General features: G+C 38.4%; 1 protein-coding gene across 5 annotated transcripts in view; it reads right to left on the bottom strand.

Moving 5' to 3' along the window:
• Positions 1–242: 242 nt before the first annotated feature.
• Positions 243–23,727, bottom strand: part of SMG7 (SMG7 nonsense mediated mRNA decay factor) — a 69,781-nt gene continuing 46,296 nt past the window's right edge. For 2 of the 5 annotated variants that reach the window (XM_060035144.2, XM_060035151.2), the window contains 17 exons: positions 23,009–23,159; positions 22,489–22,624; positions 17,933–18,095; positions 17,426–17,582; positions 14,586–14,656; positions 13,316–13,376; positions 12,041–12,160; positions 10,732–11,158; positions 8,732–8,876; positions 7,860–8,242; positions 6,839–7,210; positions 5,921–6,070; positions 3,894–3,974; positions 3,260–3,419; positions 2,427–2,597; positions 2,161–2,306; positions 243–1,539 (listed from right to left, as the gene is read on the bottom strand). In XM_060035144.2, the coding sequence (XP_059891127.1) occupies positions 1,426–1,539; positions 2,161–2,306; positions 2,427–2,597; positions 3,260–3,419; positions 3,894–3,974; positions 5,921–6,070; positions 6,839–7,210; positions 7,860–8,242; positions 8,732–8,876; positions 10,732–11,158; positions 12,041–12,160; positions 13,316–13,376; positions 14,586–14,656; positions 17,426–17,582; positions 17,933–18,095; positions 22,489–22,624; positions 23,009–23,159 (3,008 nt within the window). In that variant the 3' untranslated portion in view covers positions 243–1,425. The remainder of the gene's footprint in view (positions 1,540–2,160; positions 2,307–2,426; positions 2,598–3,259; positions 3,420–3,893; positions 3,975–5,920; positions 6,071–6,838; positions 7,211–7,859; positions 8,243–8,731; positions 8,877–10,731; positions 11,159–12,040; positions 12,161–13,315; positions 13,377–14,585; positions 14,657–17,425; positions 17,583–17,932; positions 18,096–22,488; positions 22,625–23,008; positions 23,160–23,727) is intronic. The other 3 variants (XM_060035154.2, XM_060035161.2, XM_060035167.2) reach the window with 3 other exon arrangements.

The raw sequence follows: 23,727 nt of genomic DNA, 5'->3' as shown, positions 1-23,727 counted from the left end.
TTAGATTGTTTCCATAATTTCCCCTTAAAATATTACTTTTCCAGGAAATGACTATCAGTAATGCTGTCCTTCTGTTTCTACACAAGAAAATTTTCAGTCCTCTTTCCTTCTAATAAATATCAAATAAAAGTTTATTTTCCTTCCTTTCGCCTTTTCCAGAATGGACTTCCTTGTGTTTTCTTCTCTGCGTGACGCACACGTGTCCGCGTTGCCTTGAATTTCACTCTGAAAGTGGAGGCTGGGAGACTGCAGCCGGGCAGGGGCCTGGCCCCTCGGTGGGCTGTGCAGACGCCGCTGCTGCTGCTTCCTTCTTCTTCAGACTGTCTTTCGGGCCCCAGCTGCTGGACCCCATGCTGTTGCTTGTTGGCGAGATGTTGTGCATGTTAGGAATAATAACGATTACTAGCACACAGCACAGGGTAGAAAAGGGGTGGAGGTAGGGACAGGAGGAGGTGGGTGGTAAGTAGGATGGGGGCACAAAAACCAACCAAACAAAAAATAACCACACTGAAAGCTTCTACCTATTAAAATGCGTCAGGCCATGAATGGACTAGCCTGCCTTCTGTGGGACTGCCTGCTTTGCTACCGTAAAATGTACAGGAATCAAAAACGTTAATTTAAAATCCTACAGCAGTTTGTCTGCAAGTCCAGCCCAGCACCACCACCCACGCTGCATCCTCGATTGGGGCTCAAGCACCTACAGAGTGAAGGGCATTTCCTGCTGGAGTCTCCAGGCCAGAGGAGGGCCCACCAGAACCTTCTGAGTGAAAGTTGAGGCCTTGTCCTCTCCCTTATGGAACATTTCCACTGGCTGAAGAGGTCAGTTTCCCCATCCTGTCACCACCAACCTCTCACAGGAGCAGTGCACGGGGCTTTCTTTGCTACACACTGACTAGAAGAAGCACATCCGTGTATGTATGGAAGAATTCAATGTGATATCTTACTACTGAGAGTAATAACAATAATAAAAGATGTTCAGGAATAATTTCAACTATTCTCAGTCAGCAAAGCAATCATTAATGGATTCCTATTTTACTCCCCAAAGAGGAAAAAAAGGACTGAGACGTTCCCATTGGCTTCTCCCATCTGCCTTCCCTTCTCAGCTTTCACTTCCCATGTGGCTGGGGACATGCACGATGGAGAAGGTGAAAGGCGGTGATATCAGGTAACTGAGTGAGACAAACAGCAGTTCCTCTCTCCCTCCGGAAGGCCCCGGGGGGACGGAGAGTTCCTGATGGTTTTTTCTTTTTGCTGCACTGCAGACATTTCGTGCACACTCAGCGGGCTGGTGGAACACTTACACCCTCTCAACAGCGAGAAACAGAAAAGAGGGCTGCCACCTGCAGGGGACTGTGTGGGCCAGTCCTGCAAACCCAACATGCCATGGTTTATGGAGCCTTCATTCCCAGGGTTGCCACTCTGGCCTCAGTGTGGAGGGTTCATGGTGCCTTGTCCCCGCTGCTGTTTCTGCTTCTGCTGCATTAACAGCTGCTCCAAAGCGGAAGGTCCAGGATGCATCATGGAACTGGACCAGATAGACTGAAAAACAGCCCAGAGCTTGTCAGCAGAGGTCAAATGCCTGGTTGTCTTTAAGGGATTTGTTTTTCAATCCCAGCCAAACATAAAGGCATGTATGCCCCAAGATTCCCAAACCCTAAAAAACCCCAGCTATTACAAAAACTTGTTGTAAGACCAGGTCTTCAAGACAGGTTAGTTCCCATTAAGACCATTTTAAACCAGAAAAGGTGAAAGTATGTTTTACATAAAGTCTTTTTGCTAAAACTCAGCTCCATGTGAGACCAGAGCATTTACCAGAAAGGTTTCAGGCAAACAAAACATTTCTGAAATTAGATGCCCTTCTTTGACTTGTTTAGAAAAGGCTTAAATGACATATTCCAAGGTGAGTCCGGATTTTCTTAATCTCAGAATCCAACTAAAACCTTCATGTCTGTCCCCCTGAGGATACTGCTTTATCACTAGTGAATTCACAAATTAAAAAAAAAAAGTCCTATTCAAGAATCTTATAAGGCAGACCATGCTTCTAGGACTTTGCTAGATATGTGCTATGAATCAATCCTAAGGGCCTCAGGAATAAGATTAGCCGTTTATGTGAATGAAAGCAGAGACATCTCTTGCGGTTCTTGTTCCTGATCCACTCACCTTTAGGCTTTCCATGAGGACAGCAGAAGAATCCTCCATGGATGGGCCATGGCCTGTCCAGGAGCCACTTGAAGTGCTGGCCTGATGCCAACTGCTCTCAGAGGATGATGTTGCTGAGAGATAATCAATGCCAAACCCACCCATGGCTAGGAATGAAGAGATAAGAAGAATTCAAGACGTTGTTCTACCATTGCCAAATGCCAAAAGCTAGGGAAGGGTAGAGTAAGTTCTTTCACTTTCGCTAAGCAATGAAGTCTGGATCTCACCTGGCTTATCAGTTTTCCACCGATCTGCCGTCCTCCTATCCCTGTTATCCGGAGTCCCAATGGGTCCAAAATTGGAGAATGGGACAGAATTGTGGTTGTGTGTCGGAGGCGAGCTTGGCAGGCTGCTTGGGTTGGAGGAATGAGGAGACTGGCTGGCTGGTGTTGAATGATCTATGAAATAATAGCAACGCAGGACATTGAACAAAGATGTTTCACAAACATGCCAAGAATGAAAGTTTCCTGTAGGTCTGATCACTTAAATTCTGTTAACAATAATCACAGGGTTTCAGGAGAGGCAAATAAAGGCCCCAAAAGGGATCCTGCCAAATGCACTCGCCTGTCCTGCTGTGCATGCCTAAGGCACACTCCTTGCCTTACAACTAAAACAGTACACAGTTTTGTCAAATAAATGCATTCTTTTGGTGTGCCTCTTTCAGATAAGTATAACTGCTCTTCTCTATCAGAACAGAATTGCCTAACCTTAAAAATTACTATTAACTCTGTATTTTTAAAAGTGCAACTTTTCCTGCAAAGAACGAATATCTACAAATAAAACTAAAAAACAGCTGCAAACCTTAAGATAAAACTCGTATTTTTTCTCCCTTACAACTCTGTTCATTACTGAGGATGTAAAACAGCTTTTTAGTGTCATTTATCATATGAACCAGTGCATCAGGCTTTTTTTCCTATTTTCCTTCAGAAGTTACTTTAAAAACAAACAAATAACAACAACAAGATACAAACAAAAACCACCAAGACACAATCATACTATCTCTTAATCAACTTGAGTGTACAGGAAATGCAAGGTCTATAATTTAAAGACTAGTCAATACCTGAACTGGCAGGAAGTGATGGAGACCATGGAGTCCCTTCAAAAAGGGAGTACAATGATGTTTCCTGGGGGGCCATTGAGGGATTAAGTTCTGCTTTAGAGCTGGTTGTCAGGTTTTTCCCATATACCTCATTGAACACACTGTTATTTGGGTATCTTTCCTGAAAGACAATGACCACCAAGTTAACAAACTCACGCCAGAGAAAGAGATTTAAGAAAATGCAGTGTTCGTGCTCATGGATGCTTATCTTAAGCCTTTCTTTGCAAGACAAACTTTTGAGGCTTTTACTTCTGTTTCTTTCAGTTCTCCCGTTTAATTCATTTGCCTTTTATTTTCCCTCACCCTTTATTTTGCTCTATGTAAACCACCTGGGTTAGAAAGTATGAATAATTTACTTGCTGAACAACAGAGCCCCAGAGACTTTAACATTAATGAGAAGTTAAACAATTCAAACTTATACAAGTCTCTAGTGTACCCTAATCAAAGGGGGGTGGGGAATAAAATCAAATACCTGGAAAACACCAATATATGGAAGAGAAAGGAAAGAGAAAAACAGACGTATTGAAATAGAACGGGAAAGAAAATACTAGCCCACAATAAAAGCACAAAGCAGGATGCTTCACTGTTTACGCACCTGATTGAGAGAGAATCCGGTGAGCGACAGGAAAGAGGATGAATGTGACACGAGCTCCGAGGGCTTCTCCAATAAGGATTTCTTCACAGTCCCGGAAAAAAAGGTAGTTAAATTATGCCTTCCATTTTCTTAATATTAAGATACCATCCAACCAAAAGACCACAATTTAAGCATACTTGTACTCACCTATCTTGTACAATTTAAAGCTTAGAAGATATAAATTCAAATCCGTGAATACCATGACACCAGATAAGTGCCAGTTGTCACAGGTGAGACAGAGCCCTCCTGATCAGCACCTCTAATCTGGCACAGAGATCCTGGCAGGGACCCTGGAAACTGGCAGTTTGGAGTGTTCACTAGGCAAGAACCTCAGGAATCCCTTTGTCAACAGTTGCATTTAAAATACTCTCAAAACAAGAAGGGGAACTGATCTGGCACTGTTTTCTCCCTAAATTTTTAAAACACTGACATTAATGACTTTTAAAAAGCCTTTAAATCCATTTGACAACTGGTTTTGTTAGCATGGTTCCTAACAACTCTATTTGTGGTATATATCAAAATAGTTGCTGAAGTCAAGCTTACATTTATTGGCCCTGAGAAAGTTACTAGGGAAAAAAAAGCTGAATCTCTGATGCTCACTGTCACTGAATTGTTGGTCAACAAAGCATTTATTAAACACCTGCTGCATGCAAGGTACTTTCACACACATCATTAACGATGCTAAACATAAGAAGGGCTACCGTAAGGTTTTTTTAAACATGAAAAAAAATCCACTAAAAGGCCCCCCTCCGCTTGTTCCACCATCAGCTTCATTTCCGACGGAACGGGCAAGCACAACAGGAACTAAGAGATTAGGAAACTAGTGTACAGAGACGTGCTCCCCTGCCTGTCCCTCAAGCCACCCCAGCAAAAAAAAAGCAGCAAGAAAGGCAAACACACAGAGGCAACAGTTTAGTATCTGGACATTCAACAACCTCTAGGCACTGCCATTGCACTACGACTGTTCAAGTGTCTAGGGGATCTTTTATTTCTGCTAACTTTAGTGGGGGAAGTGAGAGGTCTCTGTGGCCACTCACTCAGGAAAATTCTTAAGGGAACTTCAAGTGCCAGGGATGGCAGTGTGTCACGAGAGCCATTAAGCAGCTTTCAGTTCTCCTAATACTAAAATCAATGCACTTTAATCTTACGAATGTCTTCTTACCCCGTGTTTATGGGAAAGAAACAGCGAGAAAGTGGAACTCAAGAATTGTTTTATGTCTTATTAAGATGGCATGAAGGGAGTGGGGGAAAGACCTCATAGCATACATCTTTCTTACAGTCCCCCCACCTTAGTAAAATATCTAAACAACGGCATTCTTTGAAATGCACACTGGGTTACAGAAGGTTATTTTTAAAAGATACCACTAATCAATTCTTAGACTTTATTTTATGTCATTCTAGTTATTTATCTCTGTGTTCACTCATTTATGGTACTCCAACTATGTTTATAAATAGAGGCCTTTTCATTTTCACTCATTCTGTTTAGAATCTGGCTCTGAATTTAGATCAGGGCTCTTAGTTAACCAAACAGAAAAGAACCACATACTGTTCGGTAAAATCAATCTAGAATTTTTTTATTCAGTAAAACATCTAGAACATTATTTCATTTCATATTTTGAATACATGAGGAAAAATCTCACTGCTCCTAAACAAGATTAAATGACACCTAAAATTCCTGGGTCCAGGTGGAAATGATACCTGAAAAGTAAGTTAACTGGCCAGCATCACATCCTGTGTGTGACCAGCCCTGCAGGATGCTTTCTGGATAACATGTAACAAAGCTGTAAGATTTGGGGAAACTATGGAATCAGACATGTTTTGCTATGTTCTACTACCATTTGAAGGTTAGTTTGGGCAATCAGGAAGTAAGTTTTAAATTTCTATAAAAAAGGAAAGCCCTAGAAAGAAGAAACCACCTATTCCAAGTACTACAAAATCTCAGAAAAGAAGTTGAGGTTAGAGCAAGAAGAATTATGTAAAATACATACAAAGAGGCTTCGTCCAGGAAGAGAGGCGAGAGGCCCCAGCAGAGCTGGGTAAAGATCAGGAGGGTTAGAAAAAATCAGCTCTTCCTCTTCCTCCAAGGCAGCCAGACTCTTTAACAGGTCCGGAGGAAGTAGAGGGGAGCCCTTGGGGTCCTAGTGACAGAAAGGATCACAGTGAGATGCAATAAGGGATGACAAAAGCACAAAGGAGTAGTGGCATGATTAGGGGGGATGAAGGCAGCTAAAGTCAAGGAGGAAGAAGTAATGAATAGTGAGACAGTATTATGCAAAGAGGAAAAGGCTCTGAAACACCAAAGCAAAGTGACACGAGGACAAAAGATCGAAACAACAGAAAGAAGCAAAAGTAGTGACAGAGCAGAACATAAAAGGTTAATGTGGGAAGCGAGTAAAACAATGCAACGGAGCAAAGTGATTAGCCTATCTTGTGCTAACAAACAGAGAAACAGCTTTTTTAAAAGTTACAAAAACATACCCGTTTCTCATGAATAAAAAGCGCAAGTACAGGGAACTCCACTATCAAAGATAACTGGCTTTGTTCCTCTCAGAAAACAATTTGTTTAAATATGCAATAAACCTATTTTTAAACTTAGATGATTCAGCCCAACTGAGAGGAGCTTTGTCTCAGAATTCTCTAACATGCTGTGTTAGAGATTTCTGCACATGATTTCTCTGCCAGACCATCACAGGTCAAAATCAGGAACAGAATTCTTCAGCTCCCCCAAATCAAGCATACTATGCAATTGTAAAGAGGAGACCAAAAGCTGCACCCATTTACTCAGCAGCATTCTGCAGCACTAATGAAGCAGAGTGACCTTTATAAACATCTACTTGAGAAATTTAAAGGACATGCATCCCCAGACCTAACTCTGAAGTGCCCTGGTGACAGGAAAGGACACACACCTCAAATGGCATCCTGGGCACAGGATCCTGCTCTGGACGGAAGACTCCCGGTGACCGTTTGCCCCTGCGGTCCATGTTGGCTTGCTGTGCCATTACAGCTCTGCTATCAGCCATGCTGTAGGAAGAATCCCAGTAGAATTCTGGGATCTTGACTTCTGAGGAATTATGGTTATATGGCTCCATGGGAAAAGGCTTCATTTTTTTCTCTAGAGGCTGCTGCTGCATTACAGGAGGTTGCAATGACGGCTCAAACAGTTTTATGGGGTCTTGGGTTTGAAGGTAGTAGGGCTGTTTCACAGGCATGATTTTCCCTAATGGGCCTTGAACCTGAGGGGGATTCCACAGCTGTTTGGAGGCATCTGCCTGTTGATACTAAAAAAGAGACGCCTGTCACCAAGATGAGGATAAAATGCAATGTTACTTACACTCAGTACTCAGGAATCACAGAATGAATCTGAGAGATTTTACCACCAACAAAACTCTAGACAATGCAGTTTTGTTTACTCTAAGTTTTTCAATACACAGAGCTTTCTGGGAACAGATTAAGGGCACTGAACTCATGTTCTCTTTCAGTTCCATTATTTAAGAGGTTTAATAAATGAGGGTGTGAGTGTGGGTGGGCGCGCACACATTTCTCCTTCTGCTTCAAGTGCTGTGGGATGACAAATTATTTAAGACTGGTATCATTAACACCTCATCAAGATTACGATACTATTTCCCTTCTGTAGTTGAGGTTCAAATAGAGGAAATTATTTACAGAAAATCCTTTGCTATAAAGCTCATAAGTAGTAGCAGCAAAGAATGGTACTTAAGATCTATTGTCCTTTACAAAAGTAAAAGGGAGAACACCTGAACTTTCCTAAACAGCAAAGAGAAGACTTACGTGTTCCCATAATCATTACAAGTCTAAGCAAGAAGTAGCTGAAGGCCTAACTAGTATTTTTAATTAACCAAACACAGAATAATTTCAACCTTCCCCTCTCCTTACTTCAGCTGGACAGTACACACAACTGTGAATTACCTGCTGGAATCCAGAGTGGTGAGGAGGGCTTTTCCCCAAAGCCGGCACAGCTTTTGTAGGGGATTGTTGCTGCTGAGCTAGAGCCTGAACCTGCAACTGGCTTGTAGACTGTGCTGTTGGCTGAGCTGGTAAAGATGTAAGGGGTTGCTGGGAAGGTGGCTGTGGTTGTTGAGGTCCCTGGTTCATCGGCCCTGGTCCAGAGGGCCGTTGCTGGCTGTAAGGAATGTGGGACTGTTTCCCAGCTTGCACCTGGTTTCCTGCTGGAGAGTGAGCTGTAGGCTGAAGAAAGGTTCCCGGGACAGAAACACCAGCTGGGAAGGTGTAACCTGAGCCCATAGAAAATGCCACAGGAGGGGGGATAACATAGGTTGGGGGCGGGAACCCTTCAAAACAGAAGAACATAGCTTTAGTTCTAAGGAAACTTAGCAAAAGAAAGACAAAAAATAGTATAGTCATTTTGGGCTGGGGTGGAGAAGAGGTCTTCTAATAAATTATAAAAGACAGGGACCAACCGTCAAGTAAGACTGATCAAGTGTCAATCTTTAACCTGATTTCAAGAATTAAATATAGACTATTGGCTGCTACTTCTATCCACGGAGGTAACTGGAGAATCCTAAAGGCAGTTTTTTAGATGCCATGGTTAGTGACAGGAATTCCTTCATAATAACAAGCATACACTTGTACATAAACTACAGAGAAATGGCTCAAAAAACAATTTCATAAACATTAGGGAAAAGAGAACTAACTCCCTTATACCTTTTAACATTATGGTTTAGTAATGTCACTCAGAGTCTAAAATTTCTCAGTGGGTTAATAGAAACTCCTACACAGATGGAATTCAGCAGAAGAAACTACAAAACATATATTTTTACCTGGCCGGCTGGGAAGAGGAGGAAAGGCTCCAGGGTGATGAATGGGGATGAACTGGGAGTTACTTGCTTGACTTGGAGCTTGAGTTACAGGTGTTTTCCTGGCTTCAGACACTGGAGTCCTTCTTAATTCTGTCTGGGATTTTACCTATGACCAACCAGAAGCAAAACTATCTATAATAATCTGAAACTCAAACATGTCAGAAAGAAGCACCTACTCTCAGAAAGTATTTAAAATCCTACTATGTCCCCCCCGCCAAAAAAAGCATATGCTGCAGATATTTCACTTCACCTAAATTAAAAATGGGAAAGTCAAATTATTTAATTGCCAAAAAAAGTTATAAGGGCTTAGTTTTACTTGTCTAATTATTTTGCTTTCACAATATCATGAAAGTACGAAATACAGAAAAGACCTGAGAATTCATTTCTTTTACAAACGAGACACCTGATGCCAACAGGTTTAAAAAGCTGCCTATAATCTTAAGCCACTGTTATGGGCCCCATGGCCCTGTATTCTCTTAATGTACATGAATTATGAATGAATAATGACCACTAATCCACAGATGAGACACTTTTGGCCCTCAGTTTAACTTCATCTGGGCAGCTTTAAGGGTATCAGTCAGGCATCCACCCTCCACCCTGCAACCCTACCACCCCCAGAATAAATAAGGATACTTTCAGCAGTAAGAAACAGGCCTGAGATCCTACAGATGGAGCTGGAGAGAAGTAGATGCCATATGCACTGCTCAAGTAATGTAAAGGTGAGTAAAGTGAGTAAAAATAGGTAGCATTTATAGAAAACTCAGGATGAGGTACAGAGGGCGGTGATATATTGACTACTGTCAGGTTTTCTTTAATCATCAATAGTCAGATTTTAAAAGGATGAGACCAGAAAAGAGATTTTATTTTCCGTCTGGACCTTTTGGGGAGGCAGTTTCAGAGGATAGAGCCAGAGCAGGCAGGAAATGCTGAACTCTTTATCCCTAAAACACTGGTCCTGCAGCCTTATAATTCTTTTGTTTTCTTCCTTGCCTTTCCCCAACACCTCTCACTTTCTCTGTGCCTTTTCTCAATTTCTACCATGTTTTTCTCTGTTTCTTTCCCTATTATTAACCTTAAAACAGAACTACTATGTTCTTATTTCTCCCTTTCCCTGCAAAAAACTGTAAGGGAAATGCCCTGCAGGTGATGTTTATTTGCAAGCAGACTTCAAAACTGTAAGATTCCTCATGCCTACTGTAAATAAATACATTTGCCAAAATGTGTTAATAATCAAATGGCTACAAACATTAGCGGTGTTAATAAAACCAGCACAGAGTAAAGACCCTTTTGTTTATATGAAATCATCTGTATCTCCCTGGAAAGGGGTGTGTGTGTGTGTGCGTGCGTGTATATTTAAAAGAAAAGTCACAAATAACTGAGCAGTGTTTATCCTTTCCCAGCAAGAGACTTGGGTTCTTGCTTTACAAATTCCCATGAGCCAGGATAACACTGAGGTTATATAATGCTACTAGCTGGGGCCGGTATAAATGTCAAGGAAAATAGCCTCATCTTTCCCCAAGAATATATTTTATTTTGTATAGTGAATCTGAAAAACAAAAAACAAAAAACCACCGTGTAAGCCTTAATATACTTGGTTCTATGGGATCTATAAAAGACCCCAAATTTTCCACTATAGCATTAATAAATCACAATTATACCTTCCAAAGAAAATGTAATTCTTTGTGAAATTGATAGCTCTGCAACTGGTTATTCCCAGCCACTTAAACTGGAGAGAACTGACAAAAATCAGGTTGAGATTTTTTTCACTCACATTACAATTCCTGAGAGTTGGTGGAGTACCCATCTACCATAGTTCTTTACATGACCTTACTATGCAGCCTTCTAAGAATGCATTGAAGCTTCCAGAATAGTCAATTCTCAAGGCTTTAGGAACAAAATGAAAAATCTTGCCTTTTGTGTGAGCCTTCCTCTACCTGCTTTATAGTTCAAATACAGCTTACCTGCACTGCCACATTCTGCTTTCCTGTTTCCTGTAACTTTTCTAAGGTGCATTTCTTGGTTTCTGTTTTCCTCTTGTTGTTGTCCTTCTTTCCATCATTCTTAGTTACAGTTATTCCTTTGCTATAGTCCCTTCTCACCTCTTTGGGAGGAAAACTTCTTCCTTGGTCTCTGTTCACTTCTCGTGGCTTAATGTTCTCTTTGAAGGTGACCACTGGTTTCTCTCCTGTGTCACAGTTGTTGCTTAGATTTCGGCCTGTAGACAGCACTGATTTCAGTCCTGGGTTCCCATCCACAGCCAGTGACTCTATGATGGTTGTTTCTTGCAGAATGAGGTTCTCTTTGGCTTCACTGGGCTCTTCCAGTATTAACTCTGGGATTTCTGTGATAAACAACAATTTCCCTACCTCATTTTCACACTGAATCAGCCTAAAAAAGTAAAAATAAATCCATATATGAAAAACACAAATCTAAAAGACAATAACAACTGAACTGTGTATGGGTCCCACAGCCTTAAAATGTGGGAAACAGCACGGTATAACGGTGTGGATTCAGGTAACATAAAAAGCAGTTACGTAAACTCAGATTCTCATTATCCCACTGAACATCACCACCACACGTTTAATGTTCTCTAATAAGTACAGCTACATTTACTCAGCATGTTTTAAGCACAAGACACTAGACTAGGCCCTTGAAGTAGCTATAATTCCTGTTTTATAGGTGTGAAAACTGAAGCTCAGAGGTATTATGTTTATTCAAATATGCAACCATGTGAGTGGCTTACAGTATAATATGAACCTGAATACAAAAATGAATATGAAACAGTTACTGACTTTGGAAAGGTTCTAATCAACCACAGTGATCCTAAGGACACACACCTGGGGAAGTGGCAGAACTGGACACTGAATTCAAATCTATCTGACTCTAAAACCTATGCCCTGTCTATTACACCAACTACCATACCTGCTTTATATTTAACTAGCACCATCCTGGTCTGTCTTGACTGAAACTGACCACCATGCCCCTGTCAATACAAATCACCATAACTGTGAACATACAATTTAGTTAGATTTATATAGATGTTTATAAATTGGAGAAAAAGCTCATGATAAACAGTGGCGACAAGGCAAACTCCTCTAAAATAGGCAGTGTAATGAGAGAACAGAGGTTAAATAAAGAGATACGTATGATCACTAGGGTCATAGTTTGATGCTGTGTTACCAACACTTTGACTTAAGAGTTTACAATCAATAGCATTACACCAAGTCTAAAACTCGTGTGGGGGCTGTGTGTATATCCGATGAGGAATACCTTGGCTGATTATCTGCGATCCATTTGCCTATAGAGATCAAGCGCTGCTGTCGTATTTGTCTTTGCTGACCCTCTTTGTCTCCTGTAATACCCTGGTGGCCTTTGGAAAAATCCAAGTTCCTAAAATTGATATAAGCAAATTATAGAAAATTAAACCTAATGAACTGCAATGGCTTCAGATTTTTCCATACAGGTTAGCTATTTAATGTAAGCAACTGCATTTGTTTGAATTTATTTACGTTCCCAAAGACTGTAAATACAATGAAGCAAAGTAGAAAAGACAATATGCAAAATTCACTATATTAATGTGATATTTTTACTTATATTTCACTTTCTCACAGAGGAGCTCAAATAAATCACCATCTTTTATTGGGAAAGATTCTTTTATCCTAAGAATAAAGTTTTCATTAACACTAACCTTGCATTGTAAGTAACTTACTTCAAATGACCATGGCAATGCTAAGGGTCTCTGAAATGCCTATTCTAACAAATAGTAGTAATCTATCCACTTTAAGGTGGCCCAATCTAAATCAGAAAAAATGTATACATTTCATAAAGTACATAGGGCAAAGAACTAACTGATGTTAGAAAGGTAAGTCAACCTAAAAAATAAGGATTTTTCAGATTTCTCATTAAGCTATCTTTAAAAAAAAAAAAAGAAGCAGCATCTAAGAATTGCTAGGCAGTAGGTCAGATACTAAGGATACAAAGATAAATGAGAAATAGTCCCTACCTTAAGGAACAAATAATTATGATTTAATCTGAAGAAATAAAAGCTAAACAAAGAATAAGAGAAGCATAATAAAGAAGGGTTAGTTTCTTCCGATAAGCTTTGAAAAGGTTTCACAGAGTTAAGTGATACCTGAGCTGGACCTTGGACAGGTATGGTTAAGTGCTAACAGGTTGGTAAGGGAAGGGCAAACGAGGAAGTGGGAATGTTCTAGGCATAGCATGAACAAAGTTTTGGAGGAATAAATATACAGAGCTATTCAAGTACAGGACATAGTGTATGTATAATATGTGTAAGTAATGGAGGGGAGGAAGGTGAAAGTGGCAGGAAATATGACTGAAAAACTAAGCATTTGGACATTAAGCTAAAAAAGATATTATAACAACTGAGGATGGGTAAATTGAAGTTTTTGTATTAGTAATGGGACATCATCAAGCCTGTACTTTAAACATATAATTGCTGAAGCAGAGTAGAATGGACAATATAGGGAAGTTGATTAGGAAGCTTTTTAATACGCTAGGTAAACAGTGATAAAAGCCATCTACCTGAAAGAAGGTCTCAAAGCCAAGAATCCTTGTAACTCAAACTCCTCTGGAAGTGGTGTAGCTACAGAAGGGCAGAAAACAAGATTTGTAAATATCTTAATTAAAATATTGTCATTCAGCAGGATATTACTTCTTAAATTAAAAAAAAAAAGAGTATTTTTTAGACAGAAAGAAACTATAATGCTCATAGTTCTCTGCTCTTCTTTATAGTAATCTTGATAGAATAACTTACCTGTCAAACCCCTGCATGTTGCCTTTGGGCCCTAGACATTGTCCTAATACTCACCTACTACTCATTGCTGAGGAGGATGGGTACAATGTACTTTTTTCCCCCAGCAGCCTTAAAGATTCAAAGCCTCGGATCCATTAATCACAATGTTTAGGTTATCTCCTTGTTAACTCAAAGTATTGAATACCAACATTGACAACACTTGGGAGCTTGTAAGAAATACAGAATCTTGGGCATTATCCTAAACCTACTGAGTCATAAACTGCATTTTAACAAGATCCCAGGTGATTCATTTGCAAATATGATGCTTGAGGGGCACTGATGTAATGGAAGAAAAATAATCAGAAAGGAGTCAACTACGGATTGTTCAGTGCAGGATTATTTATAATGGGGAAATTTTTTAAGCAAATGGACAATGATAAAATAAATTATCAGAGCCACAGGACGGAATATTAAGCAGCCTGTAAAAATCATTTTCCAAAATGTTTAAATGACAAAGGAAAAGGCTAACAATGTAGCGTTAAATTATAAAGCAGGTACAAAGTTGTACCTGATATCAATCACATGCAGGTTGTGTGTATGTACACGTAAGTAAAAACCTCAAAGAAAATACACTATCATGTGAATAGTACAGAAAGTATCTCTGTATGAGAGAATTAAGGGTGACTTGTGTTATGTTTGTATGTCCCAAATGTTCTATGATACGCAAGTATTACTTTGAAAGAATAATGTTGTTCACATTAGTTCCTTAAAAAAAACTGCTAAGAGTGAGGAGGAAAGGAAGATGGAAAGAATCTGAAGGTACTACACTCTCTGGACTCCTATGCAAATGTAGCTAAACAGGAGAATAAGCTGCTGAGAGAACTGGAAGAACATTACCTCTATTTCCACCCACTTAATCAATATAGAGCTCAAAGTCACTTCTGAGTTACTACATTTAAAGTCAAACACTTAAGAACAAAACCCTGTTTTTCTCTGGCGTTAAGCCCACTATTAGTGATGGAGAACAATGTCAGCGACACAGGTTAAGGCAGCCCTTACCATTAGTACTTGAAAGATCCTCTTCATGGGGATGGAAACTATTCAGAAGAGAAATCAGCCAAGGCCAAATGCTGTAAATTAAACAGATAGTTCAGACTTTATTTTTGCATGAAAAACCAGAACACTAATAAGCCATGAAAGTGTTACCTATAGGACCGTGACTATGTATTTTTCCCTTGCTTCAGCATTTTAAAGGCTGTATGATTTCCTAAAACATATTTCCAAATGTGTCTAGATAAGATACACCAAAAGGGCCAAATTTCTATGATAGAGACCTACTACTGCAGATCGTTTCCCAGGCTCCTAATTTAACAATTAGCAAAATTAATTTGTCAGTTTTAAACATTGATATTTACTGAGAAAACTTTGACCAGAGAAATAGCACATTATGTTTTTATAGTTTTCACATACATTATCAGTTGTGGAACCTATTACTAGTTTTTAATCTGTGATGGGGGTGTGGTTACATCATAGTCAAATCACATTCTCTGTTCAAAGTGATGACTATGCCTTTTTATGATACAACAAAATCCACACATTGCTGTAATATCCTTACCTCTGTTTCCTAATACAAAATTTTTGCCAAAGTTTGCAAAATATTAAAAAATATTCTTAATATTTAGTTAAAATATTAAAAATAATCACGATCTACTGAAGGTTCTCATTAAGGTTTTCTTGAAATATTTAACAACCAATGTTGGCGAAAAGTGTGTTTTAAAAAAAGAAAGCCCAAGGTGAGTTGCCCAGGATAGAGAAATTGGATGTACATCTCCACATCACAGAAAAAACCTGGAAGCTGACAACTATTTCTGACAGTTTTACACTTTGAAATATGGGAATATGCTGCTTAAAAATATATAAATGAATAATATAGAAAAAATATATAAGGAAATAAACACTTAAGAATAAATGTCTGCTACAAGTCTTTGGGGACGTAATGAATTACGAGACAGTGGAAAAAGAAGGTTAATAACCCGAAAAAGAATGTTAGACTAGAACAACAATGTCTTTATGCAACAAATATGAGATCTCAAGAAACAGACTACAGAAAAAGAGTGTGAGAAATGATTTAATGATATATTGCTTTACCTCACTGTGGGTTACTTAAGTCTAACCTTGCTTTCTACAAAGGAAAAAAATACATCACTATTTCATGCATTTGTTAGTTTAAGATAACATGCTCTCAAAAAAAGTACAGAGGAAAACAAGTTCTACAAATTGTAAAGGCCCAAAAGCAAGAAACTGAAGGTTATTTGAATATATATAAAACTTTGAGTTCACAAAGAGGAATTGTTTTTTTCATCATTTAAAAGATATAAATGAAGATTATTCACGTTGATATATCAGACATATAAGGAAAATCTTCAGTTTTAGAGAAATACCCCACACTAGCCTAAAATGAGTAGTAACATAATTTAAGACAGGATGAAATACCTGCAAGGCCATAATTCTAAAGATTCCAACAAATCTAAGAGAAGGAATGGGGAAGAGAAAGTGATAGGGAAGAAAAAGGAAAAATGTTTGTGAACACCTATTCCTTCTGGCTGAATATCCTTTGCAACGATAAGAAATGGGAATGCACCGGGAGTTCCCTGGTGGTCTAGTGGTTAGGACCCGGCGCATGGCCCGGGTTCAGTCCCTGGTCAGGGAACTGAGATCCTGTAAGCTGTGTGGCATGGCCAAAATAAAATTAAGAAGAGAAAGGGAAAAAAAAAAAAGAAAGAAATGGGAAGGCAGAGAATGGGCCTAAAAGATCACTGTATAGGAACAAAAAACTGAATAAAAATATCAAAGCTTCTTTCACAGCATTACTGATATAAGTTACTGAACCAAACACAAGTTCTAAAGTACACACGGGAAGGAAAAATGTATACCTCTGGTAGAGAAATGAAAACCCGGTGCAAGAAAGCAATGCCTAAAAATATGTATGACTTACTAATACCTACACTGGCACAGAAAGGAGATGTGTAGTATGCTGTACTATGTTGCTAAACTCTATTCATGACAATGTCAAAAATGAAGGTGCTTAAAGTTAGGTTTGAGGGGAAAAGAGGAAAGAGAAGTATGCAGTAAGAGGGATCACAGGGTCTTAAACGTGGCTTGGACATTTTCTAGGTTGTGACCTTGGTCAATGTGTAGATACTGGGCCACAAAGCAGATATTTCAGAGACTCTCCTAATATCCACCATCAAAATATGCAGGGGAAAAAACATATATGCAGGGGAGGAACTTCCCACTCACTGCAAAGCCTTACTGGAAATATTTATTCCTATAATCAAAGGTACACTGAAAGCTTTCATTTGTCACTGTAAAATGAATAGTTCCTAAGAACTGTCAGAATTATTCTGAGTAGAAATTACAGAGAAAATAGTGAGAGCCAAAATAACTTCCAATCTTCTATGCTTAAAACAAATATAACTCAAATCGGGTGTTACTAAAAGGCAACAAACAGCTTATGTACAGAAAAGAATGGAAGAAGTAAAAATCTCTTCCCTTCAACTCCTAAGCATAAAATTGGGGCATATTATAATGAATAAGAAACAAACTGGTTTTATTTCTATTTCATTTTGAAATGTGAAAAATGCCTTTTCCCCAGGATGGCAACCAGGGACAGGGGGAGCACACAGGGAGTCAGAAATCCTTAAGATTGTGCCTCACATGAAGAATTCAAACAAATAAATAAAAAGCATACAAAGAAGTCTTCAGTTCAATTTCTAGAGAGTAGGTGGAAAATACAAAGTCTTCCATTATTCCAATACTGTTTTAGAAGGCAGTTTCTACATATCTGAATATCAAACAAACAAAGCACACAAGCTAACATGAAACTCTGAGACACTTACTACTGTCTTTCATCCACCACTGCCTCCTGAAAGACCCTGGGTCTGAGTCTCAGCCAGTCCATGGAGACCTTGACTGCAGGTAGGGGATAGGCATTGTAGGATTCCTCCTGAGACTTGTTCTGGAGAGGACACTTGCACAGGATGCCAAGAAAAGACACTGAAAGAAAAAATGTGTTCAGAGAGCATAAGATATTTGAAATTGTGTACCAGTCCGAATTAAAATATTATTATGAGCCTCCTGCTGTATCCTACTTAATACTTAAAATATCTTACAGCTTCTTTCTAAAAAGCCATTTTCTTTCCTATGTTAAAAATGTTATAGATACAGTTGATGAGGGGGTGTCAGCAGATAAAAGGACAGAACTTAGGGTTTAGGCCTCCTGATTCGATATTAAGAAATGTAGGACACTTTTTAATGTTACTAATGCTTTGTTATAATGATAAAAATGCCTAAGATCATGCTTTCCAAAGAAGATGGCACAGAAAGTTAAATGATTTAATACTCACTAAAGAGGGCCAGCAACTGTGTCCAACACAGCTGCTCATCTTGGCTATAACTATGCTGTTCCGTTTCATTGCTAAAGTCACGAAGGTGATGAAGTTGAAACAGGTTAATGACAGTGACGTGAACTAACTGCTGAGAGTTGAAAGCTTTTTGGAATAGCAGCCTCTGTAAAAGAAGACAGGAATACTGAATATATTATCAAGAACAGAAGCCATCTTTGACACAAGAATTAAACTGGCAGTCTGCATTTAAAGCCACAAAGGTAACATTTATAGATGAGTATTTTAATTGAGTCTGACATGGTCTGATGTTTCTCATGTTGACTTTTTGCCTTGAAAGGATTAAACCCAGACACCACAGAGCTGTTTGAGCTGTTTTTTTTTTAAACAATACTTTTTTCCATGAGAAACTATACATATATATTTTATAATTTTAAAAAATACATTTATTTATTTATTTATGGCTGTATTGGGTCTTCATTGCTGCGCATGGACTTTCTCTAGTTGCGGTGAGTGGGGGCTACTCTTCATTGTAGTGCATGGGTTTCCCATTGTGGTGGCTTCTCTTGTTGCAGAGCACGGGCTCTAGGCGTGAGGGCTTCAGTAGTTGTGTCACATGGGCTCAGTAGTTGTGGCGCATGGGCTTAGTTGCTCCACAGCATGTGGGATCTTCCCAGACCAGGGCTCAAACCTGTGTCCCCCGTATTGGCAGGTGGACTCTTAACCACTGCGCCACCAGGCAAGTCCCTGTATATTTTTTTAATATGATCTGAGACAAACATTTTAGGGGACTATCAATAAATTTATACATCTTAATCCATTAGAAGCTGTTTTATAAGAGATGCAAACATACTAAAATATTAAACTGGGACCAATGACTAGAAAGTAGGTGCACAGAGTGAAAATCAAAATTTCAAATAAAAAGACTCAAAAAATATGTTTTGAACTCTTGGCACATAATAGGTGACTTAAAAAATTTGTCATAAGATTTACTCTTTCAAAGGCTTGACACATTTAAAGAAACTTATTTATTTTTAATATGTTTTTATTTATTTAATTTTTGGCCCTGTCAGGTCTTAGTTGCAGCATGCGGGATCTTTTGTCACAGCGTGCAGGCTTCTCTCTAGTTGTGGTGCGCAGGCTCCACAATGTACAGACTCAGTAGTTGCAGCACGTGCGCTTAGCTGCCCTGAGGCATGTGGGATCTTAGTTCCCCAACCAGGGGTTGAACCCACGTCCCCTGCATTGGAAGGCGGATTCTTAACCACTGGACCACCAGGGAAGTCCCAAAAGAAACTTATTTATAAATGAGAGAGACAGCAAGAACATATCTGGAACACAGGGTAAATGGTAAACTAAAGCAATCATTAACAAGTGTTATAGGTGCTTCAACAAATTATTACACTTACATTTTCCCCTACTAGAAAGGCATGTTCTTCATAATCAAATTTCTTTTACTTAATAACTAGGTGTTCACAGTGACCTGCTAATAAGCACTATATGGAAAAATTCACCTACATGCTCTCAGTTAGCCTTAACTTCATCACCCTTCTACCTTAATATCTACAGAAATTTAGATTACTCCCATATAAAATATTTTTCAAACACAAGTTCCTAACAAAGTTGATAGCTATTAGAGATAATACCTGGCTTTGCCCTACACTTTAGCATAGCCAAGTACTCTCCCTCCCCAGGGAAAATTTTTGGAGAAAGTGGGCGATTCACTGTCACTAGCCTTATGGTGGGAAATAGAAAACTACTTACAGTTCTACCAGCAGTGACAAGAGATCCTACCATCTCAGAAATTTACAGCTGCCTTTGCTTAGCTTATTCTGAGATTTTTTTTTTTACATAGTTAAAGAATCTGAAATATCCAGAATAAGTTCTATAATTCTACTAATAAGACCTTCCACGTTATCATTGGAAAACAATAAAATTCTACTTTTCTTTAACTCTGTTCTCCCTATCATCTCTCTGTTTCCTCGTCATCTGCCTTTCCAGTATATACATCAAGAATGCTCACTCCTTTTCTAAAGATATTGACCATTTTTCTTTCCTCTCCTCTACTCCGAATGTCCTGAAATGCTATCTCTTCTCCAGAGTTCTCCCACAAAACTTCTCCTTCAATGTCTACATCCAACCTTATAGATCAAGCTGATCGTTTGCAGAAATGCATAATATTGGCATGAGAATATTAATTTGTATTTTTCAAAAAGCATTTTTTCCTGTAAGTATAGTTTATAGCAATGTATCCCTTGTATCTATAAATCCACTGGCATTTATTTTAGAAGGTGATGTCCTATCGAACAAATCCTAGCCCTTTAAAAAAAATTTTCTAGTGTACGCACAGAAACATTAAAGCATATGAGTGCAGCCTAGTACTAGCAAATGATAATGTAAGTTCATGAACACACAGACTTTGTCTTGTTCTCCCCTGTATATCTCTAAGAGCTTCAGAAAAGTACACAGTAGACATTAGGTACTCAAACACTTAGTGAAGGAATAACCCAGACCTTTAGAAGTAAATATGTAATTATTCAGTTGTAATTTCATTAACATTTGGATTGTATTTTAGTAAACGAGGAGTTCCCTGGGAACAAAATCAAACCGGAACTGACTTATTGTTCCTCAAAGACACTTTCAACAGCAGTTGAGGAATATACTGAACTAAATACCATTAAGAAACAGCACACATTTAACAGACAGAAAAAGCCTTGTATCTCAATTCCTAAATCCCAGGCCTTAAGTCCTTCAACGAATCTCAAGTTGGTACACGTTTCTGCTTAGTAGCTAAAGACTTGCTAGTTAGACAGATACACTGATGTTTACATGTGGATAATACTAATTATCTATAAAGGCTTTAGAAATACTTACTCAACTATGCTAAAATTTCACTCCAACAACTTTCTTCTGACATTTCAGTACTGGGTGAGGTTTAAAATAGATCTGCCTCATACTATGTTTAACTTCAGAGTGTTGGAATGATATTTCAAAGTGTATTTTAGCAACTGCCCACATACACCCACCAGAACTTCACATTCAGAAATATATCTGAAGAGAGTATTAGTATTTGAGGTTGAACCAAATACAAAATTGACTAGATTCTATACAAGAATAACTTACATAGAGAAGATCTCACTAAGGTAGGTCCCCCCTTCCTCCCCATTTAGGGAGTATATCTTTCACAGAACAAGAGCTGGAAGCAAGATCAAAACGTCATCTGGTCCAACTCCCTGCTAGTTAATGGGACGGCATCTAAACCATTCAAGAAAGATGGCTGTCAATCCGACTCTTAATCTCTCGAAAGAGAGACCCCCTCAGTAACCCCCTACAGTCTATTTAAATTTTAAGATTTTATTTCTGACCTCAGGAAGACAAAGCTGTGTTATTTTAAAATAATCCTTCATAGAACTGAAAACTTATAATGAAACTATTTAGCCTTGTTTGTTCTTTCTAGGCTGAACAGCCTAGGGCTTTAAAAAGTTGGTTGTTTCTTTCATGTACCCAACTCTATAAATCATGGGCTAAATTTAAATAGGTCACTAAGAGAGGCAAAGAACAGAAGGGGACTCTAGAAGCTTATTTTAAAACAAACTATGTCTATTATAGTTATTTAGTATGATCTCTTACACTAAAAAGTATCAGCTAAAAATGACTATCTGTAAAAACTATTTCACACTGACTATATTTGGCTAATTTATTATCTCAACTGTCTAAGTTCAACAATCTCTGGAATGTGAAACTTTTATAATACTTATAAAACTGTAAAGTAGTTACAGACAATTCCCCAAGTGTATAGATACTCAGAAGTAACCAAGAAATATAAAATGTTCTTTGAGACTGTCTTGTTTACTGTTGATTCTAGTGACTAAAACAGTGACTGATACATACTAGTCAAATATTTGTTGAATAAATGAACTAAAAATAAAATTAATACTAATACTTAATTTTGACTCCTCCAATATTATGTAAATTATACTACATTTAAACTGCCAATTTAATATACTAGTAAAAAATTATTTTCCTATATATAAATAGAACAAAGGTTACTTAATTTTATCTCCTTATACAAATTAGTACAACATATTCTTGCTGAATGAAACTCTCATTACATTCCTTCAATCAACCTCTGACAGATCAAAGCACAATGAGAACAACGCGCTCGGTTTGCAGAATGGGATTACTATCTATGAAGTAGGTAACAGAATCATATCTAAATACAGAAACCATCAAATGTAGGACTTCCAAAACTGAGAAAAGAAAGGTGCTTGGTCTGAGAAGGAAGGAGGAAAAACTGTTTTTTCCCACTATGATATTTTCTGCCAAATGATATTTTCAGCTACTTAGTGAAAACACTGCTGCTGTATTTCTTTATATAGACAGCACCTCAGTTTAAACTGAAGGAATGCTGTATGCAAGAATTTCACATGCTTTAAATTTAGTTTTTATCAACAGTTTGCAATTAAGTAATGACATAAAAAGTGGGAGTAAGCCTCCTCCAAATCTTACGCTTCCTCATTTAGACAAGACAAAAAATTCTCTATTTAAAAAAATCTAACCTTAAACTGTTCTTCCAATTTCTCTCGAAGAGGGCTCAACTTTTCCAAGCTCTTACTCAGGTACACATGACCATGGAACTTAATAAAGGCTTTGATGAAGTCAGAAACACCCCATTTGGTTTTCACCTCATCCCGGCTGAAACGAAAGAAAAACTTCCATGAATCTTAAGCAACAAAATGGCTAAAACCTCTTACAGGAGACTTCGATTTGCAAAAACACATTATTTGAGCACCTGTGACTCAAGGAGAGGATTCGGCAACTGACTGACTTTTCAGCTGCAACACACTCAGATGAGTCAGTACTCAGCAGCCTGTACTCCTCCGCTGGGAACAAATCAGAGGCTGACTGGTTGAAATTCAGTGATGACTACATGCAAAACTATTGTAATGTATATGTTTAGAAATTAGGCAAACCTAAAAGAAGAGAAGCATAGGTAACTGGCCATTATTTCTTACATGCCCAAATTTGAGGGGTGAAGGCTACCAGGTTACAAAGTCCTCTTGGAAAAGTCAACCCTACCTTTCCAGTGCTTTAGAAAGTGCTTTTTGTAGATTAGTAGAGGCAGCTGGGAAAGGGAACTTCACAGCAATGCTTCTGCAGTAGTAGAAAATTGTGGTCAGATGGTCTCCTTTGGAAGAAGCTAAGATAGCCAACTGATTGTAAGGCTGACCTAGAGGAGAAAGTTAAGATTCTAAAGCAACCCAAAATGCATGAAGTCTTGCTATCAGAACATAGAAGGTCAGTTTTTAAATCTTTATATTAACAATGGGGAGTATTTTATGAAGTAAATCTCATGACTACCTCATTAAAAATGGCATAATGTAAAACACACTTCAGCTATGGTACATATTGTATTTAGGTTGAAAAGTCACATAGTTAGGATGAAGAGCACAATAAGTTCAAATAAGACTTCAGAAAGGGCTAGACAATAAATATTTTTGGCTTTGTGGATCTAAGAGTCTCTATCACAACTACTCAACTCTGCCATTGTAGTGGGAAAGCAGCCACAGACAACATGAAATAATTTGTCCAACTGCCATCCCTGCCTTCAAGCGGCTCCTTTAGAATTTAAAGGACTTTCAATGTGGCTTAACAAGAATGTAGATCACCAAACATCTACAGTAATTTAATTCAAGAATCATTGCTAATGCCTATCTTGAGAGCCATCAAAGGACAAAAGCATTATCTTTTAGTAATAAGAGAGGATTTTTCTAGGAGGGAAATGATGGTATTAAAAA

The sequence above is a fragment of the Delphinus delphis genome, chromosome 1 (genome assembly GCF_949987515.2).
Source record: "Delphinus delphis chromosome 1, mDelDel1.2, whole genome shotgun sequence".
Taxonomy (NCBI): Eukaryota; Metazoa; Chordata; class Mammalia; order Artiodactyla; family Delphinidae; genus Delphinus; species Delphinus delphis.
This window is presented reverse-complemented; position numbering and strand designations above follow the sequence as displayed.